The sequence below is a fragment of the Xiphophorus hellerii genome, chromosome 9 (genome assembly GCF_003331165.1).
Source record: "Xiphophorus hellerii strain 12219 chromosome 9, Xiphophorus_hellerii-4.1, whole genome shotgun sequence".
In the NCBI taxonomy this organism is placed as follows: Eukaryota; Metazoa; Chordata; class Actinopteri; order Cyprinodontiformes; family Poeciliidae; genus Xiphophorus; species Xiphophorus hellerii.
Genome location: NC_045680.1, coordinates 16093718 through 16113862, shown reverse-complemented (window position 1 = coordinate 16113862; position 20145 = coordinate 16093718). Strand labels below are relative to the sequence as shown.

The 20145-nt window shown below is 37.3% G+C and overlaps 1 protein-coding gene across 3 annotated transcripts in view; it reads right to left on the bottom strand.

The window, feature by feature from the left end:
• The window catches only part of tle2b (TLE family member 2, transcriptional corepressor b), an 80155-nt gene that overhangs the window by 40122 nt on the left and 19888 nt on the right, over positions 1–20145 (bottom strand). For all 3 annotated transcript variants that reach the window (XM_032573250.1, XM_032573252.1, XM_032573251.1), the window contains exon 4: positions 7320–7364. In XM_032573250.1, the coding sequence (XP_032429141.1) occupies positions 7320–7364 (45 nt within the window). The remainder of the gene's footprint in view (positions 1–7319; positions 7365–20145) is intronic.

Here is a 20145-nt window from a genome sequence, read left to right as displayed (position 1 = left end):
TCAACCTGAGATTTGGTTCCCAGGCCCAGTTGTTCTTCTTAAGCTTCACCATTCTCAAGCCATTTTTGTAGTTTCTAAAATGTTTCAATAATTTGAACCTAACCCTAGCCTAAACACTTGACTCCAACCCCTTCCTGTACACTACATTTGTAATTTGTCAAACAAAATTCTGTCTATCTGCAGTGAAGTCTTGCACCAGAACAGACACGTTTTTGTCAGCATATCCAATAGTCAGAAGGAAGAGGGCTTGACACGATGGGGGTTTAGAGTTGGGAGAGTTGAGAACCTGGATCTGCATATTGTTTAAAACAAAAATCTGTCTTTTGCAGAAAACAAAATCCCTTGTTGATTTTAGTTGTTCGAAAAGAAGATTTGAGATGACAGAAAAGGCAAGAGCAGCTCAAATAGCCACTTATCACAGCCATGGTATGTGGAATACAATATCCTTATAGCAGATGGTGTACGGCAGATGAAGATCCCACGGTGCCACTCCTGTCAGCTAGGCCCGAGAAACCAAAGCTACAATTCACACAGGCTCACCTAAATTTGAAAATAACAGATTTTAAAAATGCCCCCCAGTCCAACAAGTCCACAATACACCTGCAGCAGTCAGATGGTTGGATCAAAATTGACTTAATAATCTATTTAAAATCAGCCATCCAGCCTTGATTCAGCAGTTCAGCTTTGTGCTGGTGGTTTAAAGGTGTGGGGGATATTTCCTTGGCACACTCTCGGCTCGTTAGTCCAATTACCACATCATTTCTTATGAACATTAGGTTTTGAAGAGCACCTAATGCATGACTTTAAATGAGAAGATATTTTTTGTGAAATACTGGATCCTGTTATGTCTCTGAATTATACGTCATGTTTGATGCAGTCCCACTGGGAAAAAAAAGTAATTTGATCAATGGCTTTCAAATTTACAGTGCCCTGCTGTGTTATGACCGGGTATGTTACTTTGCCATGATGAAGCTGGGGTGCAAATGGTGTGAGAGAGCTGTGGTGCAGCAATTGCATGATGCTATAGCATAATTACTCACTGAAAAATGTTTACAACACTATGGAGAATTAATGACACAAAAGAATCAAACCATTTCAGAAGGTAAAATGTATTTAAACAAGTTGAAGGTGCATGTAGGTTAGCTAGAAAATGGTAATATTAGTATTGGCTAATATAATCTGTATCTTTCTGTATCTTTCACTAAAAGGGCTTTGTTATCAGAAGCTCAATACGTCATTTGCTGTTTTCACACAGAAATGTTGGCATGACAATGTGAAACAAAAATAGGAGGGCACTAAGGAAGGAAAGAAAATAAACATACATAATGAATAGAAAGGGCTATGCTGCCCTAATCAGGGGTTTATATTCTTTTAACTGGTGGAGTTTTAGCCTTCCTATCTTCTCTGTGTTCAGGTTTTCCCAGACCGCATTCATTTGTTGATAGCTGTCAGGGGACACGTGCCTCCCCTCCTGCCATCATCCTGCTGCATTAATTATCTGGCAACACAAAAGCTTCAATCTAATCAGCACACACCTCACAGCAACAACACATCATCACATCTGTAAACTCTCCTGCTCCAGCAGCTGCGTGCCACAGTGCATGGCTGAATTATAAAGTCAATGAAAGTACATGTGGTGCATATGCACATCACTGGGGATGCAGTGAAAAACCACCACAGCCCCAGAAGTGCTATATCAATGAATATAGAACAATAACAGAAAGCAGTGAAAAGTCCGTATAGTCTCCCTCGCTGCTTGGGGGGACTCAGCAAGGATATATGAATTTATGATATGATAATGAAAGTGAACCAAGTGAGATAATGTGATGTGTGTCTGCAGGTCACTGTATCCATAAAGCTTAGAAAAGAATGGAGGAGATGCTATCTTTCTTGAGCCTTTGTGCTGTTTGGATACAATCATCACAAACAGACAGGGACAAAGAGAAGAGAAAAGTGAAATAGAGAAAGGAGGGCTGGAGATAAAGAGCATAGGTGGAAATTTAAAGAGCGAAATGGAGACAGAGAGAGTGAGTCGGAGAGAGAAAATAATCAAAAGAAGCTCAAAGGAAGGGTAGGAAGGCGAGAGACGACCGTTACAGCTCAATTAATGCTGAGACATGAGATGGCCCTGCCACTGATAATGACTGAGCACGTGTTGGAGAAAAGGAGGGAGAGGGCAGGGGGAGGCTACCGGCAGTGATCTCAACAGGATGTTGGGAGTAAGTTGGAGGGGGGGAAGCAAAGGAGGTGGAGAGGAAATAAGAGCAGATACTGTTAAATCTATTCATGATTCATTATTTCTTGCAGCAGCTCAAAGCTCCCCTCCCTCCCTTGATGTCTTTCTCTGTAGGTCTTCCTATCCTTCAGCTTCTTCCCCCCTTTTTTCCTTTTTCCTCTCTATTACTTTTCTTTTCTTGGCTCTCATTTTCATCTCCAGCTCGTTTTTCCCCGCTTCATCTGTTCCATAAGGTCTTTTTCTGTCACTTCTAAAGCTCCATCCTTCCTGTTTACCCTCTCCTCTTTCATCCGTTCAATTAATCTCTTTCTCCTATTTCCCTTCTCATCCCTGCTGTCTTTTATCAGTTCCTCTTCCACGGTTAACTGCATTTTTCTCTGCCATGCTCTTTCTTCCCCCTCTTCCTCTTATCAGAGTCTTTTTAAAAACACACTAACCTTCTTTTGTACACCTATTGTACTGGCCTCACAGAAAACTCCATTCAGCTATCCAGCTAGCTAAACACCTCCACACAATGAATCCAGGACACCCAGTCGAACCTCAGTGTTTATAATGTGATAGGTGTGAAACTGACGGACAGATACACAAAATCATAAACACACGGTGGATTCAGTACCTTAAATACAAAGTTATTTAACAAACCATCTGCCAGTATTATACGTAAAACATAAATGTGACCTTTAAGGTATTTAATGCCTTTTCATTAAATGCAACACTAACTTGACGTCAACTAAGGCTGATGCAGCAGTCAATTAAACCCAATGTTTTTTACCAACTATGAGAAATTTGCAATAAAATCCAGAATATATGGGGGTCTGTTAATTTTGTTTGAATTTTGTGGACTTGTGAAAAGATGGAGGGCCTTATTGATGTAATTTGGACTGTAGAGGGCCAAATAAAAAGCTACGGCGGGCCATATTTGGCCCCCAGGCCTTGAGTTTAGGAGATTCAATTAAACATGTGACCTGTTATTTAGTCAATGTATCTGAATTATCAAACACACTAATTTGAATTGTCATTTAAATTGTACACCAACAGAAGTTATAGTCTGTGACCGATATGTAGAGTAATAAAAAGTCACATTTAACATCGTATATTAGCACAAATATTATAAAACTTCCTTACAAATATTTCTAAATTAGCTCCACAAAATCTGTGATTTTGATTACAAAAACACCACATAATTCACAAAATCCAATCACAACTATTTATTAATATTTTAACAATTTAATGGGTTTTATCAATACATTCTGGCACAACAGGCCTTTTAAGAACATTGAGATTTTTGATATGAAACTGAGTTTGAGATCCCTGCCCTAACATGATGCCTTATTATTACATGCATAAACCACTCAAACTGCAATAATAACAAATATATACTTCTAGTAAAATATCCTGCTCACAGGGATTGCCTTTAGGACACCAGGATTGCATGAGATGGTGAACTCATTACATACAATATACAAGGAGAGGAAATAAAAGAATGGAGGAAGGGACAAAGGAAGAAAAAACAAAAGCAAGGAAGAACAGGAAGGAATATGAAATAAAGCCTAGAAATACAATAATGCCAATTATTACTATCTTCTAAGGTATCCATATCCAACCTAGAAAATATTTAAGTTAAATTGTACACCTTTCTTCTCTCATTATATATATAAGTGTGTGCAAATTGACTACATATACTCTCCTGTCTTACTCATAGTATTTTTCAGGATACTCCACTATATTCTGACATAACTCTTCTACCTTTCCTTTCGATCTCATATTTCCCCTGGTGACTCTTCTTCTATCCTTCCTCACTAACCACTGACGTCAATGTACTCTGGAGATTACTTCTCTCTCTCTTTTGAACTCTCATTTGCCTGAATACAACTCTTTGGTCCGCTGTCATTTCCACTATCTTCACTTTTCCTCCTTCTGTTCCCTCCATTTTCCACACGCACCCCTTACTTGGCCTTCTTGCCTCTGTCATCCTTCCCACTCTCCCTCTCTAAGAGGTAAAGCCAGCACCGCTGTACATTTCCTTTTTTTGGCGACAGGAGCTGACAGGCTAGCTCTCCCTGGCTGTTTTGCCAACCATCCAACTTCCTCCCTCTGTGTCTTTTAATCCCTTCCCTTCCTGCAGAGTCAGTTTCTCTTCTGACTAAAGTACAACCCTGACATTATGTTTGGCAACAAAGCAGCCATTCATACATGAAGTCAAGGCTTCACACAGTCCATCCTTGGATTTGGGGTTGAATTTTATATTCTAAAGAAGAAACATTTGATTATATTTCAGTAAATCGCAGTAAATATCAATATAGTATCTTCTTCAAAGAAGATGGATTATTCCTCTTTATCACTGGTTGAAAATATGTTTTCATATGTTCTCTGTTATTTTTTAAACATCATACAGACATTTAATGGCAACACATTTCCTTAGCTAGAAATGAAAGGGACATAATCAGTCTTCTTAGATTTTGTGTTGCTGATGTGTTACTCGTTGCAGACGATGCTGATGGATAAATAAGGACTCCTTACTATCAGCACAGTCCTGCTGTTTCCTATCTCAGAATGTATGTTGGTATATTAACCCATTACATAGGTCTAAATATGAAAATAATTATATTTTGTGGAATGTCAAGTCCTGTCATGTCTATTAAGTCTGTGTAATACATTACAAATCTTTATTTCCTGTCTGCAAATTTAAACAAACACCTGAATTACAAATTTTCAAACAGAAATGGTCCTAAGAAGTAACCCAACCAGTAAACATGCTCCCAAAACAAATGAAGAAATAGTTTAAGTAATAAATGTGCTGTAATGGTCCCTCTTGCAGATGTCGCTAGGCAAGGGCACCATGTTAAAAAAAAAAAACACTCTTGTATGCATTTTAGATCCACACAAAAAAAGCATGGTCTATGGGCACCCTACAAATAGCAAACTTAATACAGAAAGTTCTCTGCAAATATTGCAGCTCATTGTCAACCACAACACACTACACAGCTTGCATTTCAAGTATTTATCATTCTTTCAAAGCATAAGCATGGAGTTATTGTTAAAAATGTATTCTGAACTGATTAAATTCCCACCAGATAAGTTTTGCTTTAGGTGGTTTCCCCATCATCTGTCCTAGAAATAATGAATTTGAACAAAACCTGGAGAGACATCTTTCAATCTTTTCAGCACACCTTATATAAAGGTTTACCAAGCAAAACTTAGAAAACAAGCCATAATGGCAAATTTACTACGTATGTAGGAGTCGATGACAGGTTTCAGTTTTTTAAGTGATTGATTAGTTTTTGACAGATGCCTCACCTTAAACTCAAAGCACAAGGCAACATAAACCAGCAGAGCAACACAAAACTCCGTGCATCCAGCTTGAACTCTGTGTTTGTAAATCCGATGTTTGATATCTCTTTGCTATAATTACCTCGATAGCTAAATGACGTGATAATTATGAGGTGAAAGTGCAGAGCACAGAGCCTTTTATTGGAAGGCGTCTCAGAGACGGTTTCAAACAATGAGCTGCTTTCTGAAGGTGTACGCCAAGAGCTCATTGTAAAAGTGAAAAATAAACCCCTTCTTGTCTTGTCCTCCGTGACAGTGCCTGGCTCCGCCACAGAGAGCCAGTTAGCATGACAGATAGATAGATATAGAGAGGGAGGGAGGAAGACACAGGCAGTCACCTTAAAGGAAATGCCATTCAACTGGATAATGATTCTGTCTATCTGCAGGAAGGTCTATCAACTAGAACAGGTTTCGCGTCTGCCTTTTTGTCCTTCTACGTCGACATTTATCTGACTGTCTGCCTGTCGCTCTCTGTATGCAATTTGACTGTCTACTTCTCCTGTAGCGTGACCCAGACAGCAATTAGTATGGGGATTGACAAGCAGCTGCAGGCACCTGAGAGCACACACTGCTCATGAGACAAATGTCTTCATTCAAGACTACCAGATCTCAGCAAGGACAAGTGGAAACATTACACAATTCACAATGACCTTCCCTCGCAGGGTTCAGCTGCACATCTAGTCTTTGCATGAATCTAGGAGTATTACTAACTGCATTATCCTGCAGAGCAGAGGTTCTTAAATATTTTAGATAAAATACCAACTCGGTAAACACCTTCAAGTTTTCCAAATACCGCTGGGGAAACAAGCATCTTCTTTAAGAAATGGCTACTTTATTGGATCTGATTTTTGTTGAACGATCTGTTTTAATGGTATATTTCATTTGTTTTCATGAGTTGGCATTTTGAGGGATAAAGTAGCAAAACCTAAACAAGAAGTCTGCCTGAAGTCGGAAGTCCAACTGGGAGTCTTGAGAGTCTTAGACTGAAGTTACAAAGATTTCAGAACTAACTTAGAGTCACTCTGAAGAAACAAGAGTCAATTTAAACTTAAATGAAAGTAAGCTCAAAAGTGTAAACCATTTTGGTAAATTGTATGTTGTATTCCGAGTCGATGTAATGTATCAAAACAGCAGTCAAGGTAACATGACCAACTATACAAATGGGTTATCTTTAGTGTTTCTCAATAGCAAGTGTGATTGAAAGGCACTGATTAGCCTGGAACATTCCTGGACTGTCAGCCATTGATGTTTAAAATAATGACCACACAGGTAACACTCAAATATATTTATTCTCACATATTTTCCAATTAATCCCATTACATTTAGAACTGCCTTTAAATTTAGTTGATGTTTATCATGTATATGTATATATCTGCCATTGTGAAGTAATCCATAAGGAAAATAATCACAATATTACTACATTATCATTTAATTATTACTTTGCTACTATCAGAGCCTCACATTAGCCCATGTCTAGCCATTACATTGAGCATTTCATGTTCTGACTTATAGTTGGGCTTACAATTCAGATTCACTTTTTTAACACAAATATTAAAGCATGAAAGCTCACATGCACAAATGTCTCTCATGAGCAATGGCTGTTGTATTGTACCTCTTCTCTTGTTCAATGAAAGCTGCCTCTACAAAAAGCCAGAGTTGTACTAACAACCCCTAAACACATACCCTGCAAATATTCCAGCAAAAGCCTTTCTACACAAACATATCAAAACATGGTAAACACAATTTTTCCTACCTGTTTGTGCATCTCAATGTTGAGACCGTAGGACATTTCGTAGTACTGCAAAGATTTAAAAAAAAAGACAAACGACAGAGGATTTAGTTCATGACACACTTTGACATTCAATTCTGCAAAATGTCTCCAGTTGAGCATCTGTTGCTCAACATAGCCACATATGTTGCTATTTATCTCTGTGGTTTCCATGCAAGCAAGAATAATCAAATGAAAAAGGTTTCAGTTGCACAGACAGAGTGTGTGTTGACACAGTAATGAGGCATTTACGTCTAGGATAAGTAATGCAGCATCACTGTCTCTGCGTGTGTGTTTATGTCGGGTAATTTTATCATTTCACTAGGTCTATGCACAACTGCCAAATGGGCATAACTGCGTGTATATTTGCTATATGCTCCTTTTCCTGCTGTTTGCATGGATGTAGGTGTGCCAATGAATAATGATGCACAGTGTCAGAATAATGAGACTCCGTGGATGCTTGCAGCAGTATGATGTCCCTGTATCTATGTGTGTATAAAACACCAAAACTTATTTCACACCAACAACAGTGTGTAGATGTGCCTGGCATTGCAAAGGGAAAACGCATCCAAAAGACAATCTGAATGGAATGATATTATGCTGGTCAAAGAACAACAGAAAGCTTAGACTATAATAAAGCGACTCAGTGAAGTCCACAGAGCGCACATGCTTGAAAAGAAATATTTTCTTGAGAAATCTGCCGCCTTTCATTTACGAATGAGGAGGCAGTTGGACTATTTTTCTTGTTCTGTTTTTTTTTTAAATCAGTTTTTTTTTTTTTGCTAAACTGACTGAGAAATAAATAAAGCTGCAAACTTTAAAACTGAAATAAGAACCAATCTGAAAATCGAGATTAAACCCAGATCTTCTGACATTCTAAGGTCAGTAACAAAAAAAAATCTAATTCTCACATCAGAATATCTGTCTGTGTGCTTCTTGACACCAGTACAGTTGTGTGTTTGTCCCTTCAGGAAAGACACATTTGCCTTTCCTGAATATGTGTCTCTCTCCCCACTGCGTGTGTTTTCTTTGTGTACATCAGTAATATTCTTGGAGGTAAGCAGAATACGGACAGCAGGAATCCGTCGTGGTGACAACGGCATCCTCTGCCACAGGATGGCCAACACTCTGACTGATGAGAGTGAGACAGGGCACTTCCTCCCTCTCTGTATTCTCCTGCTCATTTTCACTCGAGCCCTCTCTTCTCTCCATTTATTCCTCGCCTGATTCAGTCCCTCCCTCACACTCCAATCTTTATCTTTCAGGGGCTGACAGGCCGCCTGTCCCCCTTCTTCCCCTTTGTTTTGTTTTTTTTTCCATTCCTTCTTCGTTTTAGCCATCAGGTTTGTCTTTCACTCCCAGGTTCAGGATAGTTTTTTCTGTCTGGTTTCACTTGCTTGCGATCATTCTGTATCTCAACTACTTCATAAGTACAACCAAGGACAACACATTCAGACACTGTATAAGGTCTATATTAAATACAATAAATTGCTTCTGCACACAACACATTCTACAATTAATCGACATATAAAGTACAGAAGAGGATGAATACAGATCAGAATTCAGGGCAGATTTTGAAGAGACTCAATACATTTTCATGTGTTGTATCTCCGGTTTTCTCCTCAGGCTGTGACATGCTCCAACATATTTTACTGCTTCACTGCCAAAGTCAGTTTTCCCCCAAGTATATATTAAAATTGAGTAAGGGAGTGCGTGGAATGCCTGGTATTTTACTGCTAACTGTAAAAGACAAAAAAAAAAATTAAATACAGAAAGCAACGCCGGGATTTAATTAAGTTAATTAGAAAACATTGCTTTGATTGAATTGGTTCAGTTGGCACCGATTTAGACAACTCTGACTGATGCAGTGAATGTAGTCCAGTTCTATAAAAACATCCTGTATTTTTTATTTTTGCTTTTTTGCTTCAAGTGGTCAAATTATCATCAGTAAATATTAAACAAATAAACTGATGAAGGAAATTAGGTTAAGATGTTATCACCACTTTATTAAAACCAGGAAGAATAGTGGTGAACCATCTCGTCTGCAGAAAAAATGTAGTTGACAACTATCTTAAATATGATATCTATATTATTTATATATATGAAAATTTTTTATATCTTATGTATAAATATATGATTTATATATGATTTATATAAATCATATATTTATTTATTTTGATTTATTTTTACTTCTCTATGTGCTTTTTTCCATAGTTCTTCAAAACATTGCATATTTCCTTGGAAGTATAGTAGAAGCAAAATTAATAAACAAGGCATTTTTAATAATAGTTCCAGTCACCTAATACCACAACAAATGAAACTGCACAACGTATTGTACTCCTAAATACACAATCACACAAGTCAATATTTGGATAAAGTTGCTGTTTAATTATTTACTGAAGGGATATTTATTTATTGCATTGTTAATTCATAAATGCATTCCTTCCAAAAATGGCTTTTAATTCCTTTGTGACTGTTTACACAGAGATCTTCCTATATTTTACCAGCTTTGACATTTAGTTCTAATTCCAATTTTTCCTTTAAGCATCTTTCATTTGCCTTTTGGGACGTTGGAAATATGCCCATTGGATGCAAAGTCTTGATACTAATAAATAATCTTCAAATACATTGAACTATTCACTAACCCTCTTTTCTTATTTATGCCACTTAGAAATGAGTATTTTTGAATGGCAGAAGGATTTTATAGTTGAAGAACCATCTGTGATTGTTTTGTTTTGGTGAGTCCAAAATGATAATGTCAGGATTTTCTAAAAAAAAAAAAAAAAAAGTAAGTGGATCATGAAGAACTGGAGCTCACATTCACATATAAATTGACCATTAGTCAATCCAAATTTTAATCTTACTGAGAATACACTGAATACATAGGTTCTATCAAACAGCATTAACAAAAAGTATTGAATGGTTTCTCTTATTTCCATAGTAAGACATGGGAGAGGAGGATAGATTTTTTTATGATTGTAACTGATTATACATGAGGCAGCAGCAAATCGGAGGACTTTGAATGTCTAAAACTCTTTGAGGGACAGAAAAAAAAATCACTCAGAAGTACATATTTAAATAATTAGCCCAACAGCTTAGGGAGAGTTGACAGTTTATGCAATTAAAAAATAAACTGTATTTGATACAGATGCTATAGAATTGTTGGAAGTTTGGAAATCACATTTCATTAGTTAACATATCAAATAGGAAAGATGTAATGGAGCATCGTTGTTTATGCTGTGCATCTTTAACCAGCAAAGAAAACACAGCTGTATGACTGGATCAATTAGAAAAGAGACGGTCTGGACTGAAAACTGCTTCTGACTGCGAAGGAAAACCACATCTCAGGTTCTTTTAATCTGCGATCCTGACCTTCACCATGTTGTCTTCATGCTTTATCGTGACCAAATGTCTATCGTTCCGAGCATGCAGTCACATTTTCCGTTCCATTCTTATCCACACATTCTTCATTTTTCCGACCAATTATCAGATTTTCAATGTTTTCCGTGCCCTCTCTAGATTCCATGTCTGATTAATCACCTTTTTCTTTTTTCTCATTGTTGCATCACTCTTGTCTCTTTCACTGTAATAGTCTTTTCCATCAATCATTTTATTACTTTAAGTTCTCTTTTAGCTCTTTTGTCCTCTACTCCAGTTTTCTACCCGGTCCCGTTGAACGTTTTCAATCCTTCTTCAGCACCTTATCCACATGTTCTCCTTTCTTTCCAGTTCTCCTGAGAAAGACCGGAAAAACTGTGTTGCTGCTGACAGACATTTGAGACATCTCTTCCATTGAAAAATTAATTCATGCTTTACATACAATTGAAAGCACACATAAAGCAAACTAGAGTAAACATACCTGAGAAGCCATCCCTCATTGACTTCTCATCTCTCCATCATTATACTTTTCTGCTCTTCCTCTCATTTTAGATTAGTTTCTGTCTCTCTCTTATTAATTCTCTGCAGTTTCTGCCATCAGCCTTATTCATCTTTCAGCAAGACTTACTCTTTCATTAAAACAGTGGGACTAGGTGCAAAAAATGTAGCACCAGTATTTGAATACAACCATGCACTGCTAAGCTGAGCAGCTATCCTCTTTAATGCAACAGTAAGGATGTGCAGCAATAATTAAGCAGTTCAAGGGACATTTTGGATTTTTGAAGTGAGAAAGAATTATAGTTCCCTTACCTGTATTAGCAAGATGTTTTATTGTAGTGAGTCTTATTTGCTATATATTTGCAAATATCAACTATCTGCATTTTCACAGGAGCACTGTGTTAAATTTTTCAGTTTTTCCAAGACAAACAAGGTCCTTGTTACCATTTGAAATTAAACTGGGAGAGGCTGATGGCAGCACCAATCTGCCCACTAACTGGTTCACCAAATTGAGCAGAATAATTTCCAAACAACATACCATCTACGAAGCTGTTGCATAAGTGACATGCTTTCACAAAACTCCACTCTTGAAGGATAAGAGGTGGACTGATGAGTTGCAGTAGATGGGGCAGTTCGACAGACCGCAGTTTTAAGCAATGAGCATTAATTTGGAAATAACTTCACTGTAAAAACAGTGCTAAATTCCACAGTCTTGTGCAAGTGCACACTTTAAATATACACTGATGTACTGTTGTATTCCATGAAGACAAACATGTTCTCTTTAAATTGCTTTAAATTGCAAAATCCATGTGAGGGCCACATGCTGGAGCAACAAGAAGGTCCTTGGTTCAAATCCTGGCCTGGAGCCTTTCTGCATGGAGCCTGCACGGTCTCTCATGCATGCATGGGGGAACACACTTCCTCCCATGGTTAAAGACATGACTGCTAGTTTATCTCTCTGAATTGGCCTTAAGAGTGAGTCCATGGCTGTTTGTTCTTTGTCTTTGTGTTTCACTGTGATGGACTGGCATCTTTCTACTCCAGTTCAGGGAACTATGACTAATACCTTCACAGAAGTTCACATAACAAAAAGTTTAAACCATTCCTTTAAGGAGAACCAGAAGCAGCAAGAAGGTTTTGTCAACATAGGAACTATGTTGTATCATTTAGGGTAAACAGTAATGCATGTAATCGGGATAAGTCAGATTCATTCCCAAACAAAGTTTTATGGAGACATAGACATGGAAAAAAGTAGATAACTTGCTGAGTGTCTCAGATTTTCTACTTTGAGGCATGTGGAGCTGCAGAAAAACAAAGCCCAGACAGAATGAAGAATGGTTCAGCAGCTCATTGTGGCAATAATGATCCTAACGATGCAAAGTATTCTTCAAAAATCAATAAACTACTTCAAGAATCACAAGCTGCAGCTTTTGAGTGGTCTCCCACAGTCATGAGTATTTTAACCTAAGAAAAATCCAATTAAAAAAAAAAACTTTGCCAAGGCAACCATTTAAGTTGCACTCAAGCAGCAACAACATTATGAAACAGAATGTAGGAAAAGTATGAAAATCTGCTCTGCAACCTCGGAGACAAAGTCAGAGAGTCGCAACTCAGGAGTCTGTGCATTTTGATGAAAAGAGTTGTTTTCTTTTGAAGATTGAAAACTGATTGATTAAAATACCTTATATCATTAAATGTTCCAGTTATTTTTACTTATGTCGCTCTAATGGAAAAAAAGATGAAAATATCTTCAACCAACAGGCAGAACACAAATTAAACATGCTTTACTTACTCTTTTTCATTACTGCTCTCTATTCCCTCCTTTTCAAAGGAAAGACCACTGCTACCAGAATAAAATAAAATAAACATGTGCTGTGTTTATGTTTACAACAACAAATGAAATATTAGGTGCTTAGACTGTACATCCAGAGACCAGAGTGCAGATTTATATCATGAGATTAATTGAAATTGTTCCACAAACTGCCTACTTTGGTTGGATTTGAGAGTCAGTGTGTTATTTTAGATATGAGAGTACAAGGATAACACTGTAAAGTTTTCTTTCTTAGCTTTTGATTTTTTTAAAACTAGTTCCATCAAACACCAAATCTCTGGTGCCATGACACTGCAGATAAACAAATATAAAATGTATTTGATCCCTATGTGGCAGTGGTGTTTTTCTTAGCTGTCAAAGATTGATTAAAACTGTATGCTCTCTACTTCGACTTTTGGACACAGAAATGCACAAAACCCCATTTGTGTTTCCCGTTTTCCTATTGAATTCCTCCAGGACATTTACAACTGAACGAGTTCTTATGAGAGAAAAATACTTGAGTTTGAAACTGGAATTTAGTCACAGGTGAACACACTTATATTTGATGCGCGACTCTGACTCAAGCCTAGTTAGCAGTTTTTATTTCATGTAATCAGATGAAATCAGGGTTGGAAATAAGTCACAGCCTCCAGCTCCAACTTTATTCTCCTCTGAGAAAATGTTTGATGTTGGCAATGGGGGCGCTTTGGGTTATTAATGACTAACAGCTATGTACTTATGTCAGCTGCAGTTTCACATTAATGGCCACTTCAACGTCTCTTAAACTAAACTATGCAATAAATCACTTCTTGTTGGTGAAGTATCAGGACAAAATTAACTGACTCCTTATCCTCATTTTCTTTTTATGTTTTTTTGTGTGTTTTTTTGATAGTTTCTCATACCACAGCACTTCAAAGTTGTTCCTTTGTTACTAATTTCAGCAAAGCAAAAGGTAGCAAAAGGAATAAGCAGTGGAGCTAATGAAGTCGGAGTGATTGCCATGAGTACATGGATGAAATTACAGGCTCATTTTAGGAAACAGTTGAATCAAGTGACCTCCTGTATTGCAAGGCCCTGTCCTTTCAAATTTTCTTTGGTCATGAACAAACTCTTCACTCAAATTTATATCAGTACGCTATGTTTAAGCCAGTCAACACTGGGAGTTTTATTCCACCAGACATCAGACGCATAATGGGCCACAGTCAGAAAGTTAATGAAAACATCGTAGAGAGGAAGCCAGATTTATGTTTATAGGTTTGCTATACCTGAATTAACTAATTTAAGAGCAATGAAGAATGTTTTTGGTAAACACTTCCAAGCTCTTCTAAGGTTAGAGCATTTTTTTTCAACATACAAGTATTTTTCTCTGAATATAAACACATATCTATATTTCTAATATTTGACCTTGTTAAGATTTGAAATACAGTTTTTGCAATGTTATGCATGCCTCGTAGCAGAGACTTTCTTGGTCTTTATAAACAGCTGTAATAACATTACAATCTTTTTTTTTCTGTCTAGAAAAAGAGGAATTCCTTTGAATGGGCAGTGGGAGCAAAGCAGGCAAGTGAAATGTATTAACAGTTGTCCTGTGGGTGTGTGCCAGACACCACTACGCTGACTATTGTAGTATTGTGCTCCATCTTTACAGCAACCCAGCAGCAACACACTGTGGCACACAGTTGAAACACCATTTTATAAAATAATTCGTATTTCAACACTGTGGTGTGCAGAGCAGACTAACACAAATCGTTTTGCTTTCAAATGTATTGTCACATAGCCTACATAACCCAGAAGAAAACATATCACTTCACAGTAGGATATTGTTCGAGTAGTAACAGGTGCACGACATAAATTATATCATCGTACATTAACAGCTGCAGGACTTTGCGCTATGACTAATAACAGCTCTGTCTGCACAGCTAAAACCGCAGCACTACAGTGTGTTTAGTCTTTTTCAGCCACCTTTTAATGCATTCATACTCTCTTGCTTCCCCAATGTTTAATTATACCTCCAAGGCCTGCGTTTTGCTCCTCTTATATAATCTCTCTGTTGTGTCACAGTGATCTCATTCAGGATTCAGTGAAAAATCTATGCTGTATTTGACGCTTTTTACACGTGTGCTGCAGAAGCCCTGTGTGTGTGGTGTGTGTGTGAGGCCAGACAGAGGGATATTGAGCCAAATGGCTGATGTCACTATCCAAGGACAATGAGCAATATGAGTGTACTGCAATATGAGTGTATGAAAAAAAAACATTTAAATCATAGGTCCACATAAGTGCATTCAAATAAATCCTGATAACTAAATTGTTGTAGGACACAGGACAACTTTCATCTTAGACTAATATTATAACAGCAGTTCAGAAACTCTTATAATGCCACATGTACTTTTTTAATATGGAAAATGCAAAAACATTGGCGTAAAAGCATAGCAAACACGTAGTAATATAGCAAGCATGCTCATTTTAAAACATCTCCATAGGAAGCTTTTCCTTACATAAAAGAAGAAAAGCTAGAAACATTCGGCATGCTAAATTGAGCAACTCATCATCAGTGCAGAAGAATGTCTGCATAGCGTAGCATGAGACTTAATGACATCATCACTGACATCAATACAGTTGATGCCAGATGTTTGCCAACACTATCTAAGATAAAAGTTTTCAGGATAATGCTTAATTTATATAAACATGAGATTGTTTTTAGGCATTCTAATTGTGTTTCATAAATTGTCTTCAAATTCTTAGAAAGTCTAACTCTTCCACTCATAACCCTAATAACGTTCCCGCCACACTGCCGTCATCAGGGCACAAAGAAGAGAATTCCTAAAACTCTCTCAACAAGCTATCCTTTCTCTCTTCCCTCTTCCTGTTTCTACCTCCATTCTTGTGTTTCCCTCCTACTTTCCACTCTTGCGTACTTCAGGGAGTATTTGCTCCTTCTGTCTTCCCTCCCAACTCCACCTACATGGTGTTGAGAGAGGGTAACACACTGGTGCCAGACTTTTTTTCTCCCTCTGAACGTCTTCTTTTTCCACCCCTTCTGTGCGTTCTGCAAAGACTTTAAAATGAGCTTTAGGAAGCTGGTCTAATCCAAGGTGATTTATCTAAATGGGACGTGTGTGTGTACCTATACGCGTGTTTGTATTGATACAGTGTGTGTTTGTGTGTATTGATACAGTGTGTGTTTGTGTGTACACAGGCATGTGGGTGGGAGTCTGTGGGTGGGTGTGGATGTGTGTTCAAGCCTTAACAAAAGCATTGTTCATAGATGTCTCTTGGGTGAAGTTGTCTCTTTCATCTGCCCACCCACACAAACTCAGACACATAGTGTACCACCAATGTTAAATGGGGTGTATTATGTTCATTTCTGGCTCCATATTCTAATTCCTGTATTGAATCAGCTGGAGGGGCTGCTGTGAATTATTTTTACATTACAGACTGTGTGAGACACCAAACAAATTAGACTACTTTTCAAACCAAGAGTTACTTAGAGTAGATATTCTGTAAAACGTTTACAATAATAAATGTGAATAGATTTGAAATTATCAAAAATTGTTATTGATAATTACTAGGGTAATAACATTGTAATTATTAGAGATTAGATGAAAAATGTAAGCATTATTTTATGTTCTTTACACCTTAATGAATGAATGAATGAATGAATATTGCAGAGGGAAAATCACAATGTCGTTTTAAGCGTTTTGGTAAAATCTCCACAAACACTGAACAAGTCAACAGTATGTTGGATGAACTGCATCTTGAACCAATTATCACATAAAAGCATCTGAAGCACTAGGTTCACTGAAATTAAGCTTTTCATTACTATTTCAAAATATGATAATGTTTTGACAAAGACATCATTCATCATAACAATACATAACATAAACAAAAAAAACAGAAGAAATGGGTCATTAAAAAACAATAGATAGATAAATACAGTTTGTAGCTAACATTGTAGTCTACACTGGCAGACCAACTTCTTCAGAGGGTGATGACTAAATCCACTGACATTTAGCGTTGGCAGTTCTCCTCTCAGCCCTTTTACTGCGATCGTAGGGCAGAATAACTGCAAAGTGCCCAAGCTGAGTCTGAGAATGCCTGCATTCATAGTGCGTTCCCTCCAGGAGACCCTACAGGAGTCTTTATGAATACTTTGTTTTTCGTCCCTCAGACAGTTCAGACAGGTTTAAGACTCTTAAAACCAGCTCAACCCTCCCCTACATCTGGCCATACTTTAATCCCCAGGACCACTAGTGGATGGCAGAGCAACATTTACCTCAGCAAAAGCAATCCTTGTTCAGTTTCTGACCTCTTCCTTCCAGCTCTCTTACATCACTTTGACTTCTTCCTCTATCTCTTAAGCTTCATTTGTACTGGAACAAAAAATGTGCCCTTTTTGTCTTTTCTGTCGTGTTTTCCTTTTCTCCCTCTCTTTGTAAATGTCCTCATTTTTTTTCTCCTCATAATTTTTCTCCCGTCTGCGTCAGTGCCATTGTGCCCCCTTTTCTCATATGTCTTTCATCTGTTTTTTTTTTCTTCTCTCCAACCACCACCCCTCCCAGCTGCACCCCATCTTATGCTCCCCCTTCCTAAGCAGTCTGTGACTGTAATGTTGCAGAGGAGAACACAGTGTGTCAACTTGAATCAGACAGATGAGCTGAGAGAGGAGTAAGAGGCTGAGAGCACTGCATTAATCTACACACATAGGCACACATACGCACACACACACACACACCAACTCACCCTTCATCCTGCCTGAGGGGCTGGACATAGAGAAAGCATAAACACGTACAAGGTCCCACTGTTTCAATAAATGACCAGTGTGACTCAGTGATAAAATCCTGATACACACAATCACACTCACTGTGAAACTACAGTCTTTCTTTATTTAGAATGAAATGGTTAGAAAATTCAATTTAAAAAAACAAAACATTTTACTGAAAAATAGAAGACAAGTAATTGTAATTGTCCTGCTATTAAAAGATTTAGTCAATCTTATTGTGGCTTACCAAGTACAGATTTTAATTATGTGGCTTTTATCTTTAAAGTCTTTAAAAATGTGATCAAATTTTGGAAATTACTGTTGATAAACCACTTATTTGCATGTCAGATGTTTATATACCTACATTATGGATATGGATGTCATTATATTAATGCTGCATTTGAATTGTTATTTTTCCATAATGGGGTAATTGTGTAAAAATGTCTTTTTTTAAAAATCAAAGTAAAGAACTGGGTGGACAAGTTTGAAATATTTTTTGACATGCTCAAAATTATGCAAATAGACATATGTGTGCAAATAACACCACTAATAATAATAATAACACAAATTCCTCTTTAAAATGCTCGATAAAAATCTCCAACTTCTCTCAATTGATTGCTATGAGTTTGTATTTGACTGAAATGGCCCTTATGACCATTCACTCTCTATTAAATGGTGCCAATAGACCAGAACACACAAAACGGTGACAAAACTAATGCTGGCTTTGGTTTTGTTAGCTTTTCAGAATCGGTTTCATCAAGAGCTGGAAGCTGAAGAGATACACAAAATAGAAATCGCAAAAGGTGTAAATTTATCCTAAAGTTCAACATAAAAAAGTTCTGTATCTCCATTTTTGTGACATTATAACCAAATAAAGGAGTCACACTGAAAAAACAAACTATGAATAACACTGTCAAACGTTTTTTGATCAAACACCATTAAATTGTGTTTCTAAGGCAGAAAGACACAATTCTAAGGTAAATACTCTAATACACCATGTCTTACTCTCGTTTTTTATTGTAAAATTAGGTGCAACAATATTATGCCTCATGCCAGCAACTTGGTCTTTCATTAACACTTGGACTCCTGTAGCTTCCCTGCAGTGCACTTAAACGCACGCACACACACACACACACACACACACACATGCTAACAGTGATGGAAAGGCCACCTAATGTGACACCCCACTGTGAGCTGTCACCCTCCAGTGGATATGTCTTTTTTATGGTCTGTAATAAAAGGGCCAGCCAGTCTTCACTGTCCTCAGAGTTTAGTCTTGTGTTTGACGGTCGGCGTGAGAGGAGAGCTGCACAAGAGTTCAGAAATCCTTAAGATCATAACAAAGAACTGGTAGATATTAGAGACCAAATAACACTTTTTGATAGGCTGAAGAAGAAAAAAAAAGCAGTGGTTAAACTAGCAAAATACTAAGAATAAGCTTACTGCCTCCTTATTTGTTCTTTCTAAAAAAAATCAACCTCTCATAAACAGAACAGAGCCCTCCAGGCTAATGTTTTGCACTTTGTGTAGGCATGTGACCGATACATCTACGCCCCCCCCCCCCCCGTCATTAGCCAAGGCTATAATGCAGCCTTATTTAAAAATACACAGTGGGATTCCAGGAGAGCAGTGAAATCTGAGAACCATGAATTATAAATACAACAGCCAGAGTGGAAAAGCAGACATCCACAATGTGCATAACTTGATGTATGAGTTTGTTTGTTCCACCCCCCTCCCACATGTGATTCACCAGTGACATAAACTATATAAAACATATCTACTCTTCAAAACAAAGCAGAGGGAAGGTCTATGAATCCAAACATACAAAACCTGTAAACCTGACTGGAGTGTAGCATTGCAACAAAGCACGTAGAAACAATCTGAGCAATGTCATATTAAGTGTGAAAGGTATAAAATAATAAGTATAGCAGAAGATGTTTGGAAAATAAACATTCCAAACACTTATAAAAATACATCTCACAGATCTAACAATAGCTACATATTATATAAATATTTAATACTGCACACCACACAGATCGCCAGTTCACATATTTGTGTTATACTGTATTCTGTCTGCAATCAAATAACACAATATTTATATTCAATTACTTCCAAGTCTACTAGATTTATACAACTACCATCTCTTAGTAATCTACACAAATGTGATAAAATGATTCTCTGTATTCCTTAAACATTTCTCCACAAATAGCAAAAAAGCACCTAATAAACAAATAATCAGTCATGTGCCATACAATAACCAGGTTATTATTGTGTGAGGTGTTTTGTTTTTTTGGGTTTTTTTTTTTTACAAACCAATAGCAGCACTAAACCAGAGGAAAGGTTTACTTATAGCATTTTCCTGTTAT